This window comes from Pteropus alecto, unplaced genomic scaffold (genome assembly GCF_000325575.1).
Source record: "Pteropus alecto unplaced genomic scaffold, ASM32557v1 scaffold177, whole genome shotgun sequence".
Lineage (NCBI taxonomy): Eukaryota > Metazoa > Chordata > Mammalia > Chiroptera > Pteropodidae > Pteropus > Pteropus alecto.
The window spans coordinates 2,141,347-2,161,827 of NW_006442207.1; the positions used below are offsets into that span (position 1 = coordinate 2,141,347).

The window sequence follows — 20,481 nt, forward strand, 5'->3', positions numbered from 1 at the left end:
TAAAGTTTCAAAATTTTAATACATTCTATTTAAAAATACTGTGCTGCCCGTTGAGATCATTCTACCACGGATTCACCTACGCTAAACTATTGTTACCACCTTTTTAGGAGAAAGCAGTGCTGTCATTTTTTCAAGTTTGTTTTAGAGTTACAATTTAGTAGGAGAGTACCAGACAGATACTAGTTAAAGCATTTACCTATATTTCAGCACTCCCACCATCAAGAAGAAGCCCACTCAGTAAATGGAATTGGGCATTTGCATAAAATAGCAAGTGAGGAATGAGGAGAAGCACTGGGCTGGTGTTTAGAGGTTAAGAAAAAAGATGTTCAGTAAGTCTAATTTAATTTGGATTTATTTTGGATGCTTAACGATCAGTGTAAAAGAACTGTGCCCTGTTTTAGTTTATAATTAGCATCTACAACCCCTTTTCCACAGACCTGTAACCTTAAAAAAAAAAAAGAACACCTATTCATGTCAGATTGTTTTGTTTATCTTCCTCTCCTTGTTCAATCCTTCCAACTCTTCCTGGAGAGTAGGTATTAGTATTATTCCCCTTCTTTAGAGGAAGTTTAAAGAGGTCAGAGGACTTGAGCAAACACTAACCGGCAATTGGCGGGTGCGGAGAACCATTTTGAAATCTGTCGGGCCTGCCGCCCCTCTTCTGATCAGTGTCTAGCCCAGAGATGGGTTTAAACAGCGCAGAGGGCAGTGTAGTGGGGCACATGCTGGCCTTCACTCCGCCAGGCTCTGCTACCAGGCAGCTGTGCGACCTCGGAATTCGGAATGCAGTGACAGCCTCCCTACAAGGAAGGCCTTCCAGTCATGAACCAGATGATCCTTGAGGACCTGGGATCCACGTGCTGCAGGGCCCACGTTCCGACCACCTCTCGACCCCACCGAGCCTGGAGAAAGCCAGCTCCGGCCCAGGGAACTGTTGTTAATGGACACGCCCTCCTCCGCTCACTGCGTGTTAACTTACCTGGCTGGCCTGTTTCAGTCGCGTCTGCTTTTCAAGGTTCAAAACCTACACCACTGAGCCTGCCCCTGCAGCACCTAGGTTTTCCCACACCGCCCCCCAAGGCCACTGTGTGAGAATTGGGGAAGGAACCTGGGTTTATTGCCCATTACGTTCTCTGCTCTACATTGGCGGCTCGCGGGGACCGGCCCTTGAGCAGCGTTCAAAGTGGGGTTCCCACAGACACTGCAGATCCAAGGCGGGTTTTGTTTTTTTTTTTCCTGGATGTACGTCTTGGTGTCAGGGGCGCGGCTGTGGAGGCGGAGAAAAGGGGTGCGAGCAGAGAGCCGGCGCGAACGCATGCAGGCCCGCAGGCCCGCAGGCCCGCTAGCCCTCCCGCCTGCGCAACCTGCGGCGCCAGCCTCCGCAGAGAAAGCCCAGCCGCCGCCGCCGCCGCCGGCTAGAGCGAGGGCTGTGACCCCGGGGCCACTGCGGGTGCCTCTCTCGCTCCCACCTCCTGCCCTCGGGCTGCCGGCGTGTCCCCGCCTCCATCCTCACCCCCGCCCCGCAGCCCGCCGGCAGGTGAAGCCGCCCGGGCCGCGGAGTAGGTGCGCGGGGATGAGCTCACTCGCCCGCTCCGCGCCTGCAGGAGGAGGAGCGGGAGCAAATCCCACTTCCGGGTAGCGAAGCCGCACGCCACCGGCATCTTGCTTTTCCTTCCCCCTCCCCCGTGGACCCCTCGCCTCTCCCTCCTTTCCCTTTCATTCCCGACCCAACCTGCCAAAATGAACAGCTCGGACGAAGAGAAGCAGCTGCAGCTCATCACCAGCCTGAAGGAGCAAGGTAGGCGGGCGCGCGGCCGCCAGGTGCGGGCCGCCGCGGCCCGTGGGCGGGGACGGCTCGCGGGCGCTGGCTTTGGGGCTTGGCTTGCGGCCGCTGTGGTCACCCCGGCAGCTCCGTTACCCCGTGGAGAAGCATCCTTCGCGCCCTGCGCGCCTCGGAGAGCCCACGGCCAAGGGTAACGTGCGAATGTTGGGGAGTGTCAGGCCCGGCAGAGCGGGAAGCGCTACCCGCTGGTTTCTCTGGCTGGCTGTCGGGGGCTGGGGACAGGGGCGAGGATTCGGCGCGGACATGGTCCCACCGTACTACCTTCCGCACGGGAGAAGCGGGTGGGGCTGATATTTTGGGGGAGGGCGGCGTGTTCAGCTCAGCTGGCCTTGCTCCCTGGCCTTGGCCCCACCCTTGCACGCTGGCGCTGGGAGGCCTGCAGCGCAGTGCTCCAGCCTTTCCAGCTTTTCATTCTGGTTCTTTCTAGTTCCTCTTTCTCCACTTAGCTAGGTTTTTCAGACCGTGATGTGTTTTATCACTTCCCATTTTTAGCAATTTATTAGTCAGCGAGTCAACACTCTGCTTGTGTGGGGCTTTCTGAATTGAGACTTGGCTCGCCCACTGGAGAGCCAGGCCACGTATATGCATTTCTACACTGCCTGGTAACTGGAGATTACCCCTTAATAAAGAATTGTTTTCATCACTTATCACACTTCTGAGCAAAGCCAAATTAATATGAACCTAATACTTTTTAAAATTATTATTACCTTGACCAAATGTGGCCTTGAGGATATGGGTCAAGAAAGAGAGGAACCATACAAATTTAGGAAGTAAAACGTGTTAGGAACATGTGCTTTTCTGACGAACTTGCTGACATGGCCATTATGTGGAAGGGCCTCTTTGTAGCAAATCCTGATGTTCAGCCCCAGCTCTTTCACTTTTCTTGGTTCAACTCACCAACTCTGTGAACTTGGAAGAGTCTGTCCATTAAGCACAACGAGTCTTGTGGTTAATCACGCCTTACCTGACTAAAGGCGAGGGCTAAAGCAGGTGATTTCCTGAGGTCCTGTCCAGTACTGTGACCCATTGCTCTTTCCAACCACAAGTATACCATTTGTGAGGGGATGTGGATCCCTCTGGAGTACACACTCCTGGAAATGGATCTGTTTACTTTGTGGCTTGTTTACTCTTTACTGTGTGACCTTGGGGAAATTATTTAACCCCATTAAAGTGGACAGAACACATTCCTCTGTGGTATCTAGCATCTAGAAAGTGTTGGATGAATGTTGATGGATTTATCTTTCCAGTACCTTCAACTCTCATCAAAGAGTTAGCCCAAAGTCATGAAGTCACACATGTCAGTGAATTAGCCCAAAGTCATGAAGTCACAGGTGTCAGTGAATCTGGTGGGTGGTCAAAATGCCTTTATCTGGAATTTCTTGTGTTTTATTTAGTGCGGGGCTGTATTCTATTAGTATTTTTTAAATTTCTAATAAAAGCCCCTTAATAACATAACGACTTCTTAAAATTATAGTTGACATATAATACTATATTAGTTTCAGGTGTACCACATGGTAATTTGACATTTAATATACCTTATGAAGTGATCATCGTGATAAGTCTAGTACCCATCTGTTGCTGTACAAAGTTACTATATTATTGACTATATTTCCTATCCTGTACATTACATCCCCATGACTTACTTATAACATGAAGTTTGTACCTCTTATTCCTCTTCACCTTTTTTACCACATCCCTAAAAACTCTTAATTCATATTCTAGACCAATAGTCCCTGAGCCTTTTGGCACCAGGGACCGGTGCCCCTGTGAGAATCTAATGCTTAATGATCTGAGGTGGAGCTGAAGCGGTGATGCTAGCTCTGGGGAGCAGCTGCAAATACAGATGAAGTTTCACTCGCTTGCCCACCACTCACCTCCTGCTATATGGCCCGGTTCCTAACAGGCCACGGACAGGTACCCGTCTGCAGCCCAGGGGTTGGGGTCCCCTGTTCTAGTCTGTTGGAGATTTCATGATTGGTAATATCTACTAGTGGATACCAGACCTTTTGATGGATGGTCAGTTTTCAAATAATGATGAAATAAACTCCACTCCTTCTGTACATAACTTCACGAGTAGATTAACAAGACAGATAATCCACGAGTTGTTTACATTTGATTTTGGTATACATCCTCTGTCCTTATGTTGGATTTGAGAGCTGGGAAAAAGAGAATATCCTTAAGTTTCTGGTTCTTTCTCATATTTTATTGGAAAACAAACACATTTGTGGCATTGGTATTTTTAGTGGATATTATTTCCTTGATTATGGACTTACCAAAGTCAACAGACCAGTTAGACTTTGAAATTTGTGTTTCTTAAAAGGCAAACATTTTTAAAGGACATTGAGTCTGATTACGCAGGTGTTGGGATTTTTTTTTTTCAGCCTACAGTGTGTTAGTATACATCTCAGAACCAAGGCATTTGTCATTATATCATAGATTGTTATAACAATTGATTTATTTTTAGAGTATTTAATTGTTCTTTGACCAATGGAACTAAATGGGAAGCTAAGGGTTTGAGATGGAAAAACAGGCAACAAGGTGTTTGGGCTCTTAGAAACATTATGATCAATTTTGTAAGCTGATGGTTTGTATGATTTATTTTTGCAAACACAATATTTTTTACTACCTATTAACATTGTGAATAATTCCACTACTCTTATTTAATGTGACCAAGAACGATTATCCATTTAATATATTTTTTTCTTTTTTAACTCTAAGTAAAACATTCATTTATTCTTTTAACAGATACTTACCAGGTACCTACCATATATGAGGCCCATGTGCTGCCACTAGGGCTTGAGATGGTGAATCAGACAGTCTTTGCTTTCACCAAGTTTATTGTGTAGTAGACAGTCATTAATAAATTAACCATATAAATAAATTTATACAATTACAAGTATTTTTTTCTAGGGTAGAATCTTAGAAACGAAATTGTTGGGTGAGAGGGGATGTACACATAAAGTTTTCCTAGACATTGCAAAAGTGCCTCCCTCAAATGGCTTTGCCAGTTCACATTGTCCCCAGCAGTGCCCATGAAACCACACGCTGGTCAACATCGACCAACAACAATCTTTACTAATTTTGACACCTGACAAGTTTCTTAATTTTCGCCAATCCGATGAGCAAAAATAGTACCTTTAAAAATTTTGTATTATTAGTGAGGTTTGAAATCTTTTTACATATTTACTGTCCATTGAGGTTTCGTCTGTTCTTTCCTTAGTCTTAAGTCTGAAATTTGAATCCATTCCCCAGGAGGGTGTTCAGAAAGAAGGTTCCTATCCAAATGGCAGAGCTGACAGCAGCCTTCCCTAATGTGATGGCTTCAGTGGGGTGGTGAATAAGGTTGCTTTTGACAAAAGTTGTGAAATGTAATGACGGAGTCTGTCATAATATGAACAATCCCTAATTTATACTTACCATTCCCTAAGCTCTATGTCTTATAAATCACACCCACTTCTGAATTACTTCAAAACATTGTATGTTCCCTTCCAGTGAATGGTATAATTAGCTATATTATGTCTTTCTAGAAAGTTATATTATGTCCCTTTAAAAAAAAAATTAGCCAGTGTGCGATTGCTTATGTTCAAGCAGATGTTGAGGTAATGAGGTAATTCTCCTTTTGTCTTTTTGGGGGCTTTATTTTGTTGGACTGATTGACATCTTTAATGCACTGAGAAACGGCAACTTGGGATACTATTTCCACTGCATATTTCCTAGCTACTAAAGTGGACATTTCCCTTACAAAACATCGTACAATTTGCTCCCCCTCCAGAGTTCTGTTGGGAAATGATAGACTTAGCATTTGTTTAAGGTACATGATTTTCTTTGTAATTTATTCAACCCGCGTGTGTTGAATATTCATAGCCAGGCACTGTGCTAGGCATCAGGGGTATAGAGATGAATCAAACCTTATTTCTGCTGGTGAGGAGTTCCTGGTCTCGAGGTGGTGGAAGCCATGTGAATTCCAGGAAGAGTGTCTAGCTGACCTCGTTTGGGTTATGTGTTTAAATCCTTTGGTTAAGAAAGGGCAGTGCACCTCGATTGGCACCCTGCACAAGGACTGATGGATTGGAGCAGTTGTCCAAAAAAAGAATAGTGTGCCACCACCAAAAGGGGAATGCAGCCTGGGCAGATACAAACAACTGCTGTCCACTAACCTGGTGAGCACAGGAATGTGGTGTCACTTGGAACTTGTTGAGGAAGTTTTGAAGAGAGTGATTATTCCTTAACCATAAAGATGTTCTAACGTAAGACCAAAACAACAACAAACCAAAAGTTATGGTCTGTTCTTGGGCTAACACCATTTAAAATGGATTTCCTATGGTAAGAGAATTGGTTTCAAAACAAGATAAACCTCTTTTCATCTTTAGAGTTACTATTAATTTATTTGATTATTGAGATAATACTTAAAGTTCAGATGGAAATTCAGTCACGCTTATTCTTAGAGCTGAGTGGGTAATTAAAAGAGGCATCTGATGTTCCCTTGGCTCCTAGGCTAGAAAGTAGCTAGAGCATTATTTTGACAAAAGAGGCTGAAACTACTGCCTACCACATTGACCATGTCAGTCTGGAAAAGCTGAAGCATTGTCAATCTTGGATCCAAAGTCAGTCAGTAGACCTTTTCTATAAATAGTTAGATAAGTATTTTAGGCTTTGTAGGTCATGTGGTTTTTATTGTAAACCAGCCTACTTGTTAAAAATGCAGTTTCTTCCTAAAATTGGTTAGCCGCTGCCAAAGAGACAGACACTAATTGAGCAACTCAGTGTGGGCTGAGGAACTACATCTCGCCAGAATTTCACTGCAAACACCTAACGCTTCCATTATGTAGATGAAAAATGAACATATGCTCATATTAAAAAAAAGCACATGCAAAGTATAGTTATCTGTTCCCTCTAACTCATTGTTTCTCAATATTTATTTCATTATATTCTCCTAAGGATTCTTTTTATACATTTTCCCCCTGATCACTCCCCATGTCTGTGAAATATTAATCTCACAAATATACTGTCCATATTTTTATATATTATGACCCTTTGGAGGGCTATGAACCATTTTAAAATTTAAGATTATTTTCCTCTTTGAGGGCACTGTCACCCTGTTGATAATATATGCTCTAACCCCATTTCCATTCCTCAAAGTTATCTACTGTTCACCTGTTGTTGTACTCCTTTAAGGAATGTTGATTTGTATGCACATGTTATTTATCACTTGATGTATATTATAGAATTCATATCAGTACATATAGAGTTAAATCTTTAAAAGCTGATTGGATCATGTTCCCCTACATAGATCTCCCAAATTTAGTTAACACCTTATGGGTGGACAGTTCTGTGTTTCTGTTTGCTGTTAAAAATAATGCTTCTAGCAATAAATAAGAATGGGAGACATCAATACGAACTCATGTTTAGCTTAAAATGGATGCAGATGGTTACATATACACATAGTTAGCTGAGAACCTAGATGAACTAGTAGGAATGAGCACATATGGCTCCAGATTTTGGCTTCTAATACCATTCTCCAGCAAAAGGCTCTTTGGGAGAAATGGCTGATTCTAGGACTGGGGTGACTGGGGCAGGAAATATACAAGATGATCCTGGAGCATCTTGAACCATAAGCTCACAATGACACAGATATGTCAAAGAGATACAGTAACCAACTGAAAATGGCCAAAGATGGAACAATTTGAATAATACAATACTAGATTATAACTCAAAGTCTAAAATAAATATATTCCTGAGTCCATACTGATATGTGATTGAATGAATAGAAAGAGAAGAGATAAATCTTCCATACAAAGAATTCCAAATAATTTTTGGAGATATTCCCGCTCAAAGAGGTGGAGCGTAACACCCTCTCTCTTCAGTGTGGACTGCACATAGTGACTTCCTTTTAAAGAGGACGATATGGAAAGGGGGAAAAAGAGTAACTTTACAGTAGAGAAACCTGACATTACCTCAGCTAGATGATCAAGGTCAACTTCAGTGGCGATTTAAGTAATATTGACAGTACGTACCTTTGATAGGAGGTGATGAGAATGGCATTTCTCCTAAAAACCCATAACCCCAGCCTAATCACGAGGAAAACAGACAAATCCTAGTCGAGAGACATTCTACAAAATACCTGACCAGAACTCCTCAAAACTGTCAAAGTCATCAAAAACAAGGACAATCTGAGGAACTGTCACAGCCAAGAGGTGTCTAAGGAGACATGACAACTAAATGTAATGTACCTGGATAGGATCCTGGAACAAAAATAGAACATTAGGTACGAACTAAAGAAATATCAGCCAAGTATGGACTTTCGTTCGTAATAATGTGTTGCTGTTGCTCAATTAATAATAAGAAATGTACCATACCAATGTAGGGTGTTGGTAATAGGAGGAACTGGGTGTTGGGTATATGAGAACTCTTTGTACTATCTTTGCAACTTTGCTAAAATCTAATGCTTATAAAATTAAAGTTTATTGAAAATAATACTGCTGCTTACATCCTTGTCCACATGTATATGTAAGTGCAGCTGTAAGAGAAATTCTCAAAAGTGAAATTGTTGGATCCAAAATGTTGTGCTGTAGATTTTATTCTATAAAGCTGTTACACAACCAGGCTTTGCTTTAAAATGTATAAGGAATACAGCTTTTGTTTTTCTCTGCTCACCATGCTGGCTAAGCATTTTAAACATTAAAACATGATTTCTGAAATTTTTATATATTAGGATCCTTTTAGTTAAAACCCTCTGTGGTATAAATCAGTGTATGATTCTGATATATACATACATATATATGTATATATAGGAGAGTATATACATATATGTGTATATGTATATATATAGTTTGCTTTTTGTTTGTTTTAAATAAGACTTTTTGGGAGTAGTTTTAGGTTTACAGAAAAATTGAGCAGAAAGTGTGGGGAATTACCATATAGCCCTTTACCTTCCTACCTCCCCATTTCCCCTATTATCGTCTTAATCAGTACATTTCTTAGAATTGATGAACCAATATTGATACATTATTATTAACTAATAGTTCATAGTTTACATTAAGATTCATTCTTTATGTTGTATATTCTATGGGTTTTGACAAATGGATGACGCGCACCCACTATTGCATTATTATATCAAATAATTTCAGTGCTCCACACATTCCCTCTGCTCTGCCTGTTCATTGCTCCTTCCTTGTCTCTGAACTCCTGGTAACCATTGATCTTTTTTACTAGCTCTATAATTTTGCCTTTTTCAGAATGTCATGTAGTTGGAATTGTACAGTATGTAGACTTTTTATATTGGCTTCCTTCACTTAGCTGTATACATGTAAGGTTCCTCCTTGTCTTTTGCTGGCTTGATCACTCATTTATTTCTTTTTACCAGTGGATAATACCCTACTGGACGCATGTCCACTCACCCTACTGGACGCATGTCCACTCAGCTGTTGATGAACATCGTGGTTGCTTCCATGTTTTGACAATTATGAATAAAGCTGCTGTGAATATTCATGTGGGGATCAGGTATGGGTCGGGGAGGGAGGTGTGTTGTGTAGTCCTCTGACAAGGTGCTTCTCAGTTTTGTCCTTTTGTCCCCCTTAGCTCAGACAGGGCTAGAGGGGGCTGGAGTTGGGTTATTACCTCCCACATGTCTCTTAGGCTCTGGTAAAAAAAATTTTTCTTGAGGGCAGGCCTGTTAAGAACAGAATGTTCTGAGTATATTTCAAAATGGCTGCTTTCCCCCTCCTTAGCCAGAAACAGTAGGAATATTTTCTCTGAGGTTCACTGTGAGGACCTGGTAGTATACCTGGAGGCAGAACTCACAAAAGTGCGGGGGCTTTCCTAAGGCTGGTCCACTCCCTGAAGTTTTTAACTCAAATTTGTTAGAACGGAGCTTCCAGCGGTTTGTCAATTATAGGTTAGGTCTTCCGGTCTAGGCAGAGGTTAGTGAGCAGGTTCTGCACGTTGGCTTCTGCTCTAATTAGAGTTGTGATCCTCTGGAGTTTTGGAGTAGCGATTTGCCCCGTGACCTCAATTCTCTGGTAGATCTAAGAAGAGTTATTGATTTCTGGTTTGTTCAGCTTTTTGTTGTTGTGAGGACGGAAACCAGACTTATCTATAGGCATTTTAAAGTTACTCAGTTTCTTTCCCTTCTGTAGGTTAATGTGAAATCATTAGTATAGTTCGTTGAGAATATTTCTTAAGCATCCTTAATTCATTCACGCCAAGCTGTGTGTCCTACCAATGAGGGAATTTCAGGTTAGGCATAACTTCTTTTCAGATGTGAAGTCTGTCACCTTTGTTTTTTGATCAGTTTTTTCAGGAGTGTTTTCCCTGGTTTTGCTCATGCTTTAATTAACAAGTGAGGTATCAATGACTTCTCTTTCTGCTCTGGCTTTAAGAGCAGGACCCACTGGGATGTGTGCAGAAGAGAGTATTGCCCTAATCGAACATTATGTGTTTTGACGTATGTCCTCACTCCCCGTTAGTGTTTCAAGGCTCCATGAGTCTCAAAGACTCAGACTCAATGGATCAGACTGCATCTCAAAGATGCAGACTTAATGGATAAGAATCTACACTAGGAGATCTCATGAGGCAGTGTTTTCTGGTTCTATTTGATGGCAATTTAAAGTTTCATTTTTATTAGGTATCTTGTAACACAGAATGTAAGAGACCCTTTTAACATGGGGAGGAGAGTAAGTGCTCTTTCGTGATTTGTTCATGTGAAGACCTAGATCCATGGTTCCTTCTGCGTAATTTAACACACGTTGATCAAGTGTCTGCTGCATGTCAGGCATTGTGCTAGATGTGGGCTTCTGGATGTGTAACGCCATAGTCCTCACTCTGGAGGATTATTTCCTGCCCAGTGCTGTAGCACACTGCACGCATGCTCAGTGGCGTTTTCTTGCATGAAATACTAGGAATCCTGCTGGTTCTGCCTCCACCATTTTTTACTATGGGATTCGACTTGTCCATGTGTGTGTCTTCATTTTAAAAATTGGAGTGTTAATATTTGGCTTAATTGCTCTACTGCACAGATTGATACAAACCAGCCATTCCTTCAACATAGATGTTGACCGCATGCTTAGTATTCTGCTGGGTGTGAGATATATAGCAGCGAATCAAGTGAGAGAAAAGACAAGAAAACAGGTCTATACTTCGATAATTTATAAAGTTACATGAAGATGCTGTATCCAGTAGAGATATATGAACGGTGAACTCTGGTAGTATGTTAGAAATATATAAGTGCTGATTTTTGCCCGAGGTATATTGGGAGAGTTTCTTAGAAGAAATGGTAGTTGAATTGCATTGGAGAGGAGGAGGTAGGGAAGGTGGGAAGGAGAAGACCTTGCAGGCAGAGGAAAAAATATTTGTAAAGGCACCTGGGTATTATAGGTCTTAGAAGGTTTGGGGAAGCATGGGGCTTTGGGTATGATGGAGCGAGTTGTAGTCTCTGAGGCTGAGTGGTGGGGGATAGAGCAGGGTCCAGATTGTGAAGCTGACATCTTTAGGTGCTTTTAAAGAAAAGAGCAAAATAACCAGGTTGTTTTGTTACTGGTTAACTACCTTGTAAAGAATAAACTTGGGACAGAGGAAGTTGAGATAAGAGGGTTTTGCCATTATTAAGGGTCACAATTAGGGCAGAGATACGGGCCCGTAGAGGGAGGGCAGGTTGGGGAGACATTTTAAGAGATCTGAGCAGTTCGATGATCCTTTGGAGGTGGAAGAAAGTGGGGAATCAAGGGGGATCCTGAGGTACTAGCTCAAGGACACCAGTGAAAGATCCCGCGTATAGGAAGTAGGAGGTTTGAATGAAAGGGCGTTGATGAGTTCACTTTCTAACGTGCTGAGTTTGAGGTGCTTGTAGAGTATCTGGGGAGAGACGTCCAGAACAGTATTGTCCAGTAGAACTCTTCAGTTACAAGAACGTTCTGTGTCCACTGTCCATTACGGTAGCCACTGGCAACATGCAGCTATTGGAGCACTTGAAATGTGGCCAGTGCCACTGAAGAATTGAATTTTAAATTTTATTCAATTGTTGAAATGTAAGTAGCCACATGGTGGCTAGTGGCTACCACATCTGACAGTGCAGATCTAGAAAGTATTGGTTGGAATTACTGATCTAGAGCTTGTGTTAGAAGTGGGGTAATTAGCCTGCCCTGGCCTGGGAGTTTCTGGGGACACTGGACTCCTCAGTGCTAAACTGGGAAGGTCTCAGGCAAACTGGTATTGTTCAGCCAAGCCAGAGGTGTTATCAGTCTGTAGTTAGGAACTTTAGTTGTCGTGTTTCTGAAACATCTATGTCCACTCTGCTGCTTCCTGGGCTGGCTATGTCGTGATTTGCAGCTTGGAAAGAAAACTCCCTTTCTTGGCATGAGGGGGTTAGAAAGTAGAAAACCAGCATGATTCTTGAAACACGTGCTCTGCCCGATATTCTTCTTGTTTTCTGAAGATCTTCCTCTTTCTTCCATTCTGTATTCTCAGGTAGTGATTCCCCTCCTTGGCTACACATCAGAATCACCTGGGGTGCTCACTTCTTAAAAATAAGGATGCCCAAGGTCTCCCCTAGACTAAACCAGAATCTTAAGTTGGGGGTAGGTGGAAAGGGGGCTAGACATTTGTATGATTTAGAAGCTTTCCAAGTGATTCTCATGTGCAGCCAGTATTGACAAGTATGGGTCTCAGACATGGTTCCACTTCTTTGTCACTTTTTTTTAATTACATCTTTTTAAGTTGATCTTTAGCCCACTTTCTCCTGGTACCTTCAGATATTTTCTGCTCTGTCATCTTTCAGACCATATGTGACAAAAGTTAGACCGAGACTGAGGGCATTAGGGAGCAGCTTGATCTCTTGTGCACACAAGACTTTGCTGTTATCAGTAACAATAACCATGGCTAATGTGTGTTGAACATTTAATATGCCTAAGTACTCTTGTATCTTACATGTTCACTTACTCTTAATAACAATGTTGTGAGACATGTATAATTATTATTCCTGTTTTTCAGATGAGGAATCAGAGATAGATTAACCAAAGTGCTCAGGCTGAGATTAGGCTGCACTTTTTAATTACTGTGCTCTGTAACTTTATAGTGCAGTGAAATGTACTATACCTGTTAACTGAGAGATGAGGTTTTTCCCAAACCGTGGGTATTTTGCATATGGCAGAGAATTGATCACAGTCATCTTTTCTTTGGTACTGGTTAATTCAAGATTTGGAGGGTCTCTCTCATCAAATCAGTTGACTTAGAAAAAAAAATTTCAAACTGTGAGTCAGTTCTGAAACAGTAAGGGTTTCTCTGTGACCCTTTAGCATTGGCAAAAAAGAAGTAGCTGAATAATGTAGGTCACTCTAGTTTTTGCCAGTTTTGTTGAGGGTGGGGTTACATATATATTCACAATGGTGTGTGTGTGTGTGTGTAAATATTATTTAGAGCAGTGAGCTTGGTTTTTCATTTTTATTTAAAAGAAATAAAAATATTAGTAACTGGTTTTCTTTTCTTTTATGCTCTATCCCCCAAGTGTCCTTGTCCCACTACCAAGTGGTTGAATTCTTCCCATACTTTTTATTTCCTTTCCTTGTACTTGGCTTTATTATTTATTTTTTTAGCTCTCACATTATCACAACAAAGCATATTTTCTGTGGTTTCCATTAAGATATGATAGCTGGAGGGTTCTTAATTAACGCTTTTCATAAAGACCCAGTAATTGGAAGTCTATAACGTTTCATCTGGATCCTATTGGGAATGTAATGGAAGAATAGTATTGGTATTTTTTAAAAAGCCTTCAAAGCCATCATCTGATGTTTTAAGCAGGAAAAAAAAATTTTAATGTCAATATGAGATCATGGTTTTATAAGCCATTATTGTTTGTTTTGTATGTCTGTAAAGTAGGTCATGAAGGATAGAGCGGTCAGTCAATTTTGATTTTTTGGCTTCATCTATAGATACTTTTAAATGTCAAGTAAACTAAAACAAAGTCTCTCAATAAAGTATCTATTTATTTTTCAAAACAATATTAGATATAATAACACTTGGACCATGACCATAGATAATCCAATGGCGTTAGTGCATATTTTTAGAATCTCTTAGTTCTTGTTTCTTTTTGTTAAAAAGGAAGGGGGATGTTTTATTGATTTTTAAGCATCAAGAACACTTGAGTTTGTGCTCATCGGTTGGGGTTTGTGTGGTGGAGGCTGATGAGAAGCTGTATTCTCTGGTCAATCAAATCTTTTATGTTGAAAACGTAATTATTTTTAAAAGGGCTTTATCATTACAGGTATACATTTAGCTATTTTATGGGCTAATTTTCAAGGATTCTTTTTGGGTGTGGCTTTAATAAAATTATTAATTAATTCTTATTTAAATGGTTCTGGAGTGCTAATAAAACTCCTGGGCATTGGTGTGGTCTAATCCCATAAATATTTGTTGATTTGAATTGGATTTTAAGATTTTGGTCCTACCATTAGTAGGTATTCTAAAGCCTTTAAGACGCGATTGGAGGAAATAAAACGTGTACTTTACCATGGGAATTGTCTGTTTATGGAGTGTTCTCTGAACCAGTGGTTAGAATCCTACATGTCTAGAATTAATGGCCAGAGTATCTGAGATGTTCTTGAAGCCCCTGGTTTCATACGTTTTATTTCTGTCTTCAGGTTATTCATAGAAATAGGAAGTTCTAGTTGTCTTTTTTTTTTCCTTTTCTTTTTTTAAAGAAAAACTGAGCTTTTTGTAAGTAAATCCCAGTTGGAAACTTTAAAAGCAGAAGTATAAAAATCCAAGCTGATGGTTTCCTGGCTCACTGGTACCAGTGAAGGGGCTGACCTGAGAGTATGTAGCAGTTCTGCTCCATCATTAAGCCCAGATCATTCTCTGTCTTCTCATCACCTGTTTTAAACATAATATTCCCAACTGTTAGGGATACCTAAAAATCGTGCTTTGGCTAAAAGATGAATGTGGGGGTTCAAGTTACTTTATTTTTTTGGCAATAGAGAGTTTTAAGTAGAAAATTGCTGTTTTTTTTCCCCCATATAGTTGGAAATATTTCCAAATAATTCCCATTATTTTTCCAACCTAGTAAAATGAATGTGGTTGGTATCTGGTCATGGCTTGGTGATTGATGATCTTGCAGTGCCCCCAAATAGTTGTTATTAGCAGAATACTCATAGCTTAAACTTTTGGTTATGTGGATAAAGTAGATGTGTGACAGTAAGTTGAATGTGTAAACCTCTCGAGGCTGATTTTAAAACTGAACCTCTGATTATAGTACCACAGACCAAGAGTACTGGAAGGAACTTCAGGGAACACCCACCTGTCTCCTATCACGGGGCCAAGTGCTGAGTATCCAAGAGAATTGACTTGTCATAGGTCACTTAGGGCTCATAGATCTTCCTAGGAACCTACGCAGAACTGAAATTCAGCTCGGTGGGTTCCTTTCTGCCACGGTCTCTTTTTCTTCTTTACTCTTAAAAGCAGAAGCCCTTCTTCTATGGCCTCTTCTGCACCCCACCCCCAACCTAGTAAATAGGCAATAGGGGTTAGTTGGGTTCCCGGGTTTTCCCGTAACAAACTTTTGCTAGAGTGATAACGTTGCTTTCCTTTTTTCTTTTAGCAATAGGCGAATATGAAGACCTTAGAGCAGAGAACCAGAAAACAAAGGAGAAGGTTTGTACTTTACCCTTTCTTTCCTTTCTTACATGAATAAAAGGCTAGACGGCATGGTGCATTGTTCTGCCACCAATTTCAGTTAAATGCGAATGAGTTTTTTTTTTTTCTCTCTCTCTTTTCTCCTGCATGTGTGGTTCAAGCTAATATCAACTCCAGGCTCCAGATGGTAAAGAATAGCAGGCATGCCACAGTGGGTGCTGCTCCGGGAGATTAACTACACAGCTAAATGTGCAGTGAGGCACCAGGCCAAGCAACTCAGGCCCCCAAGAACTGTACTTTTTCCCAACAGTCAGATTTCAGATTCTAGTGATGGAATCGAAGACATTTACTTTTGGGGTTTAGACTTACTAGATTTTGGAGAGAACTGTTTAGAATTAGTCATTTCTGTTTAGCCCAAATACCTCCATAAACCTTTGTGTGTTTACTTCCTCTAAGGAAATGAATAATATACTAGAAGTTGAAAAACACCCAATGTGAAGATGGGGAAGCCTGGGGAACGTTTTCAGGAACTCTGGTGGTTTTAATTTTTAAACTGTTAAATAATTGAATTCTACTTACATTTAAAAAAATACTTACCTTTTTGTCTCTGAATATGTTTATTTAAGATTTGTGAATATTTGTTTATATATATATATATATATTTTCCCCCTATAAATTTAGGGAGGGGACAAATGGAAGGCAAGGCTAAGTTTAAAACAAAAAATAGGGGGACTGAATAGAAAAATGAAAAGTAGGAGGGAGAGCAGAACTGTCTATTATTGTTTTAGACTTAAACGAAATTTAATCTTAGAAATTGTTTGATAGACCAAATATGTCAAAACATAATGTCTGTGGTAGAAAATTAATAAAACCAGTCTTTCCTGGACATCATTATTATAAATTATTAAATTTCGCCTTTATAATTTCAGAGCTGTAATGAAAATTGGCAGTGAGCTAAATATTTGTAAACCCTGAGGCGTATTTTTCTGTGGAGGTATTTATTGGGCCCTTAGGAATTGTATTTAGCTTTTTCACTCGTATTAATTTGCCACCTCTATAGCTGTAGTATGCTTGGTGATATCGATGATAAATACTCTCATTCCTGTGCTCATTTTGTAAGTAAGTGTTTGGAGTTCTGTGAAATCTTAAGTTTCTTCTGTTCCTTTCATCAGGCGAGTCAAGGAATGGGTAGGTGGGGGTGATAAAAATACCTGTGGTAGAAGATGGCTGGTATATGCATCTCTAATATGGTAAGAAGGCCACAAAAAATAGTTTGACAAAATTTCTAATTCTAACACCATAACCACCCCAAATCACAGATGTCCTGAGGATGCCAACAGCTGGGGAGTTTGTGCTAAATCCCGGGTCCTTGAAGTGCCACAATTTCCAAGCGAAGCTAATGGGTGATGCCTGGGCCAGCTAGCTTGAGTCTCCTTTTCTGAGACACCCAACCGTCTTCCAGCTCTAGGAGAAAGAGCTAAGAAGTTATCAGTTGGTTGAGTCTCTTCCATAGATGTTCCAGGCCCAAGAGGGGAAGAACAAAACAGGTTGAAAGGGTTAATTCAGGAGAACTGTGACTTAACCTAGAAGATATGGGGAGAGGAAGGAAACAGGTGTCTTCATAGGACAGAGAAGGAAGGCTATAGAAGAAAATGAAGAACATAAGAGGAGGAAGAGTAAACTTTTTTTCTCTTTTCTCCTTCTTTAACCCTTGCTTACTTGTAGACCTAGCAGTGCCCTAAAATCGGCAGACGTTCTGTAAACATCAGTTGGTGGTGGTGATGATGGCTGTTTAGCTGAGAGCCACTTTCTGCGGTGAGGTTCTCAGTGAACCATCAGTTATGCGAGCAGAATTATAGGTGAAACACAGTTGGTAAAAGAAGGACTATAACTTACTTTAGCCCATTAACTGTTTACATGTTTCTCTATACAGAGTATGGCTTAATACTTTTATAACATCTGTATGCATTATTGACCTGCTTCTGTTCTAATTCTTTAAAAATAACTATTATCAGGAATGGGGAAAAAAAGGAAGTGAAAGCAATATGGAATGCTGTGTGGTTGAGTAAAACCAAATAGAGTGGTTTGAAGTTCACTGCACTTTGTTTATCTTCTGTTAAAAGACTAGCAGGCTTATTAGTGAAGGTTTTTCCCCCAGAAGGGGGGCTGTATTACAAAGGAGCGAAGCATGGAATAAAAGCCTTTTAATACAGCATAGACGGAGTAAAAGCAGCTCTAGTTCCGGAGGCAGTAAACGGAGAACACCATCTTCTCTGGCAAAGCACCTTCTTGTGCCTGGCTGGGTGAGCGTTGCCCGCTCCATATCAGCAAATATACGTGGCTGTTCTTACCTTACGGCCCCATTACAGAGGTCACTTAAGTCTGCCAAGGACAGGAAATCTAAAGAAAGACTCCTTTAGGCATAGTTAATTTGATATGGGGAAGTTTTGCACCAGTGGAAGGAACCAAAAAAAAAAGTTGCAAGTTATTTCTCCCTTTCACATGTCCACATCGACTCTACCTGTCTTTGTTGCCAAGTCATGAACCTTATCGGTGGGAAGAGAGAGTGGGTGTGATTCATCTGGGTAAGATCTTATGCCCTGATGCCCTGTTTGGAATCTCCTGTTGAGACAAGTGGTAGGACATGAATCTCCTCAGAGAAGGCAGCTGCTTAAGAGGCCATGTTTATTAAGAAGCTACTATGGGTCGTGCACGTTCACTTGTCTCCCTCGGCTGATGCTTCAGACAGCCCTGTGTCACCTCCGTTTCACAAACAACAGGACCTGAGGGTTTAACAGAGTCTAGATTCAAACATGGGTCTTTTGACCGCAATGTTTTTTTTTTTTGAAGCAGCTTAACTTACAAGAGCTAATTGACTCTTTCTCCACAAGTGTCTTAGTTTTATTCATAATTCTTTATTGGTAGTTCATGAATTTTCCACGTGAACTTAATTCCACAAATTACCAGACTCAGTACTTTTCTGGATCATTCGTCTTCACCGTCTATCAGTGTGTGTTTAAAAACTGGAAGTTGAATATCAAATTGATAATAAAATAAAATAAACATCAAATCAGCCTTGAGTCAGTAAGATTCATGTATGTGTGTGTGTGCACATAGACTCTGAGATAGTGCATTCCAAGAATAAGAGTAGGAATTTTGGAAGGGTGGGCCAAAGTTTTAGGATTTTTTTTCCACAGTTTTCCCTTTTAAAGAAAAATGTAATGTTGATCACTTTGTGGTTTTTAATCAGTGTTTTAAGAATGGAATCAGAATCTTTTTTGAGTTTAAGGAAAGCTTTTTGAAGGGAAAATGTTTTGTTGAAGGCCTTCCGAGTACTAGGGTTTAAAGAAAAGTATATGAAGAAGATTCTCACTCTTGAGTAAAACCACTCTAATGGGTGACACAGGCAAGGTGACACATAACCGTTGTTACGTATAATTGTTGTTATGTATAATCGTGATGATATAAATGGATGCCTAGAGTTTGGGGGTGGGATGGGAAAAGGACAGAAAGACAAAGTTCCTGCTCAGTCGCATGTGACAGATTCTTAGCCGCTCTTAATGCTTAACTTACATGTCACTTGTATTCAAAGTCTTCTCTGTCTCACAAGCAAAATTAATTGTTTGCTTCTTTGTCATAAAAACATCTGTATATTTCTTATGCACTTATTTTATCGACAAAAAGTTTAATTCTAAAAATATTACATGGGGTCCAAATTGTATGGGCTGGATTAAAATATAAAAAATTCAGTTTTTTTTTTAACATCAAGATAAGTGGAGATTATGAAAAGAGTGCTACTTTCCATTACTTTTTTGCCTATTTTCTACATGACATTATCAAGAGTATGTTAAAAAAGTAAGAAAGCCTATCCTATTGAGGTCAGCAATCCTTCCAAATCTGTTTTTGGGGGGTATGGAAAAATAGAGGACTATACATTTTGGAATCAACTAAATAAAATATTTTACTCTGCTTGTGAAACAGTCACCATATTCAAATGTTAGTCATGCTTTTACAGTTGAAGGGCATTCTCTTATGACTCATTCAGGATCTTTGTCATAATTATTTGAGGTTTTTTTCCTATACGGGGGGCAAAGCCTCACTGAGCTTTTAATGGAATCGCTTTCAACTTTGTGAAGGCGGAGGGTGCGTGTGTATGGAGTGTGCATAAAAAGGAGGAAAACTATAATAGAAGAATGTCTGCCTTTAAACAGTAAGTATTTATGTTTAATATTATGAACTGAGATGGAGTTTCGAAATGAATAAATGTTTAAGTGGCTGATTAGAAGTCGTTTGGGTGAGCTACTGTGACAGTGCATCAGGCGGTTCTGTCAGCTTGCCAGGAACAATGAATGAAAAGGGAATGAGACAGATACTTTCCAAGACTTATGTTTCAAGAAGCAAGATATATGATACTGTTTGCATCTTGGTTCAGCTGTCTATTATTAAAATTTCTTCCTCTTGTGTAAATTTCAGAGGTGAAGGTCCCCACGAATTTTATTGAGAAAAAAAATCAATAAAGAAGCCACTTTAAAGAGCAAGATATGCATCCATTATGCTAACTGTTCATGCATAATACATCCACATACATGCAGTTTCTTTACAACAGAGTGGCAAGTGGTTGTGCCAGAGAAAAAGTAATTACTTAGCAGTTTGAACGTGAAAATGAGTCTCTTATTAACAGCAATCTATCCAGAAACAAAGAGCAGGGATCTCTGTTCTGATGACATGTGTTTCCATAGAACACACAATACCTAGAATTTGGAGAATGCTGTAAGACAGCTTTAGGGGGCAGCTACCACTTCATTGCTTGTGAAAATTGGAGGGAAAGAACTTTGAATTGGAAGAAAGAGCACCACCGAAAGAGAGAGAGAGTGAAAGGAATTCTGTCCTAGTGGGAATGATTTAATTTATTGTGTTCTTTAAGGATAAGCACCATTGTGTTCTAGCCAAAGTTACATAGGTGGAGCAATAGAATTGTCGATGATTGTTAAAAATGATTTGATGGCCCTCTGACTGTA

At 40.4% G+C, this 20,481-nt stretch overlaps 1 protein-coding gene across 3 annotated transcripts in view; it reads left to right on the top strand.

The window, feature by feature from the left end:
• The first annotated feature begins 1,388 nt into the window (after window positions 1-1,388).
• SHTN1 (shootin 1) overlaps window positions 1,389-20,481 on the top strand; it is a 91,184-nt gene continuing 72,091 nt past the window's right edge. The window contains exons 1-2 of one of the 3 annotated variants that reach the window (XM_006920831.2): window positions 1,389-1,798; window positions 15,429-15,481. In XM_006920831.2, coding sequence (XP_006920893.1) covers window positions 1,741-1,798; window positions 15,429-15,481 — 111 coding nt within the window. In that variant the 5' untranslated portion in view covers window positions 1,389-1,740. Of the gene's footprint in view, window positions 1,799-15,428; window positions 15,482-19,570; window positions 19,674-20,481 lie in introns of those variants that run through there. The other 2 variants (XM_025039192.1, XM_006920832.3) reach the window with 2 other exon arrangements.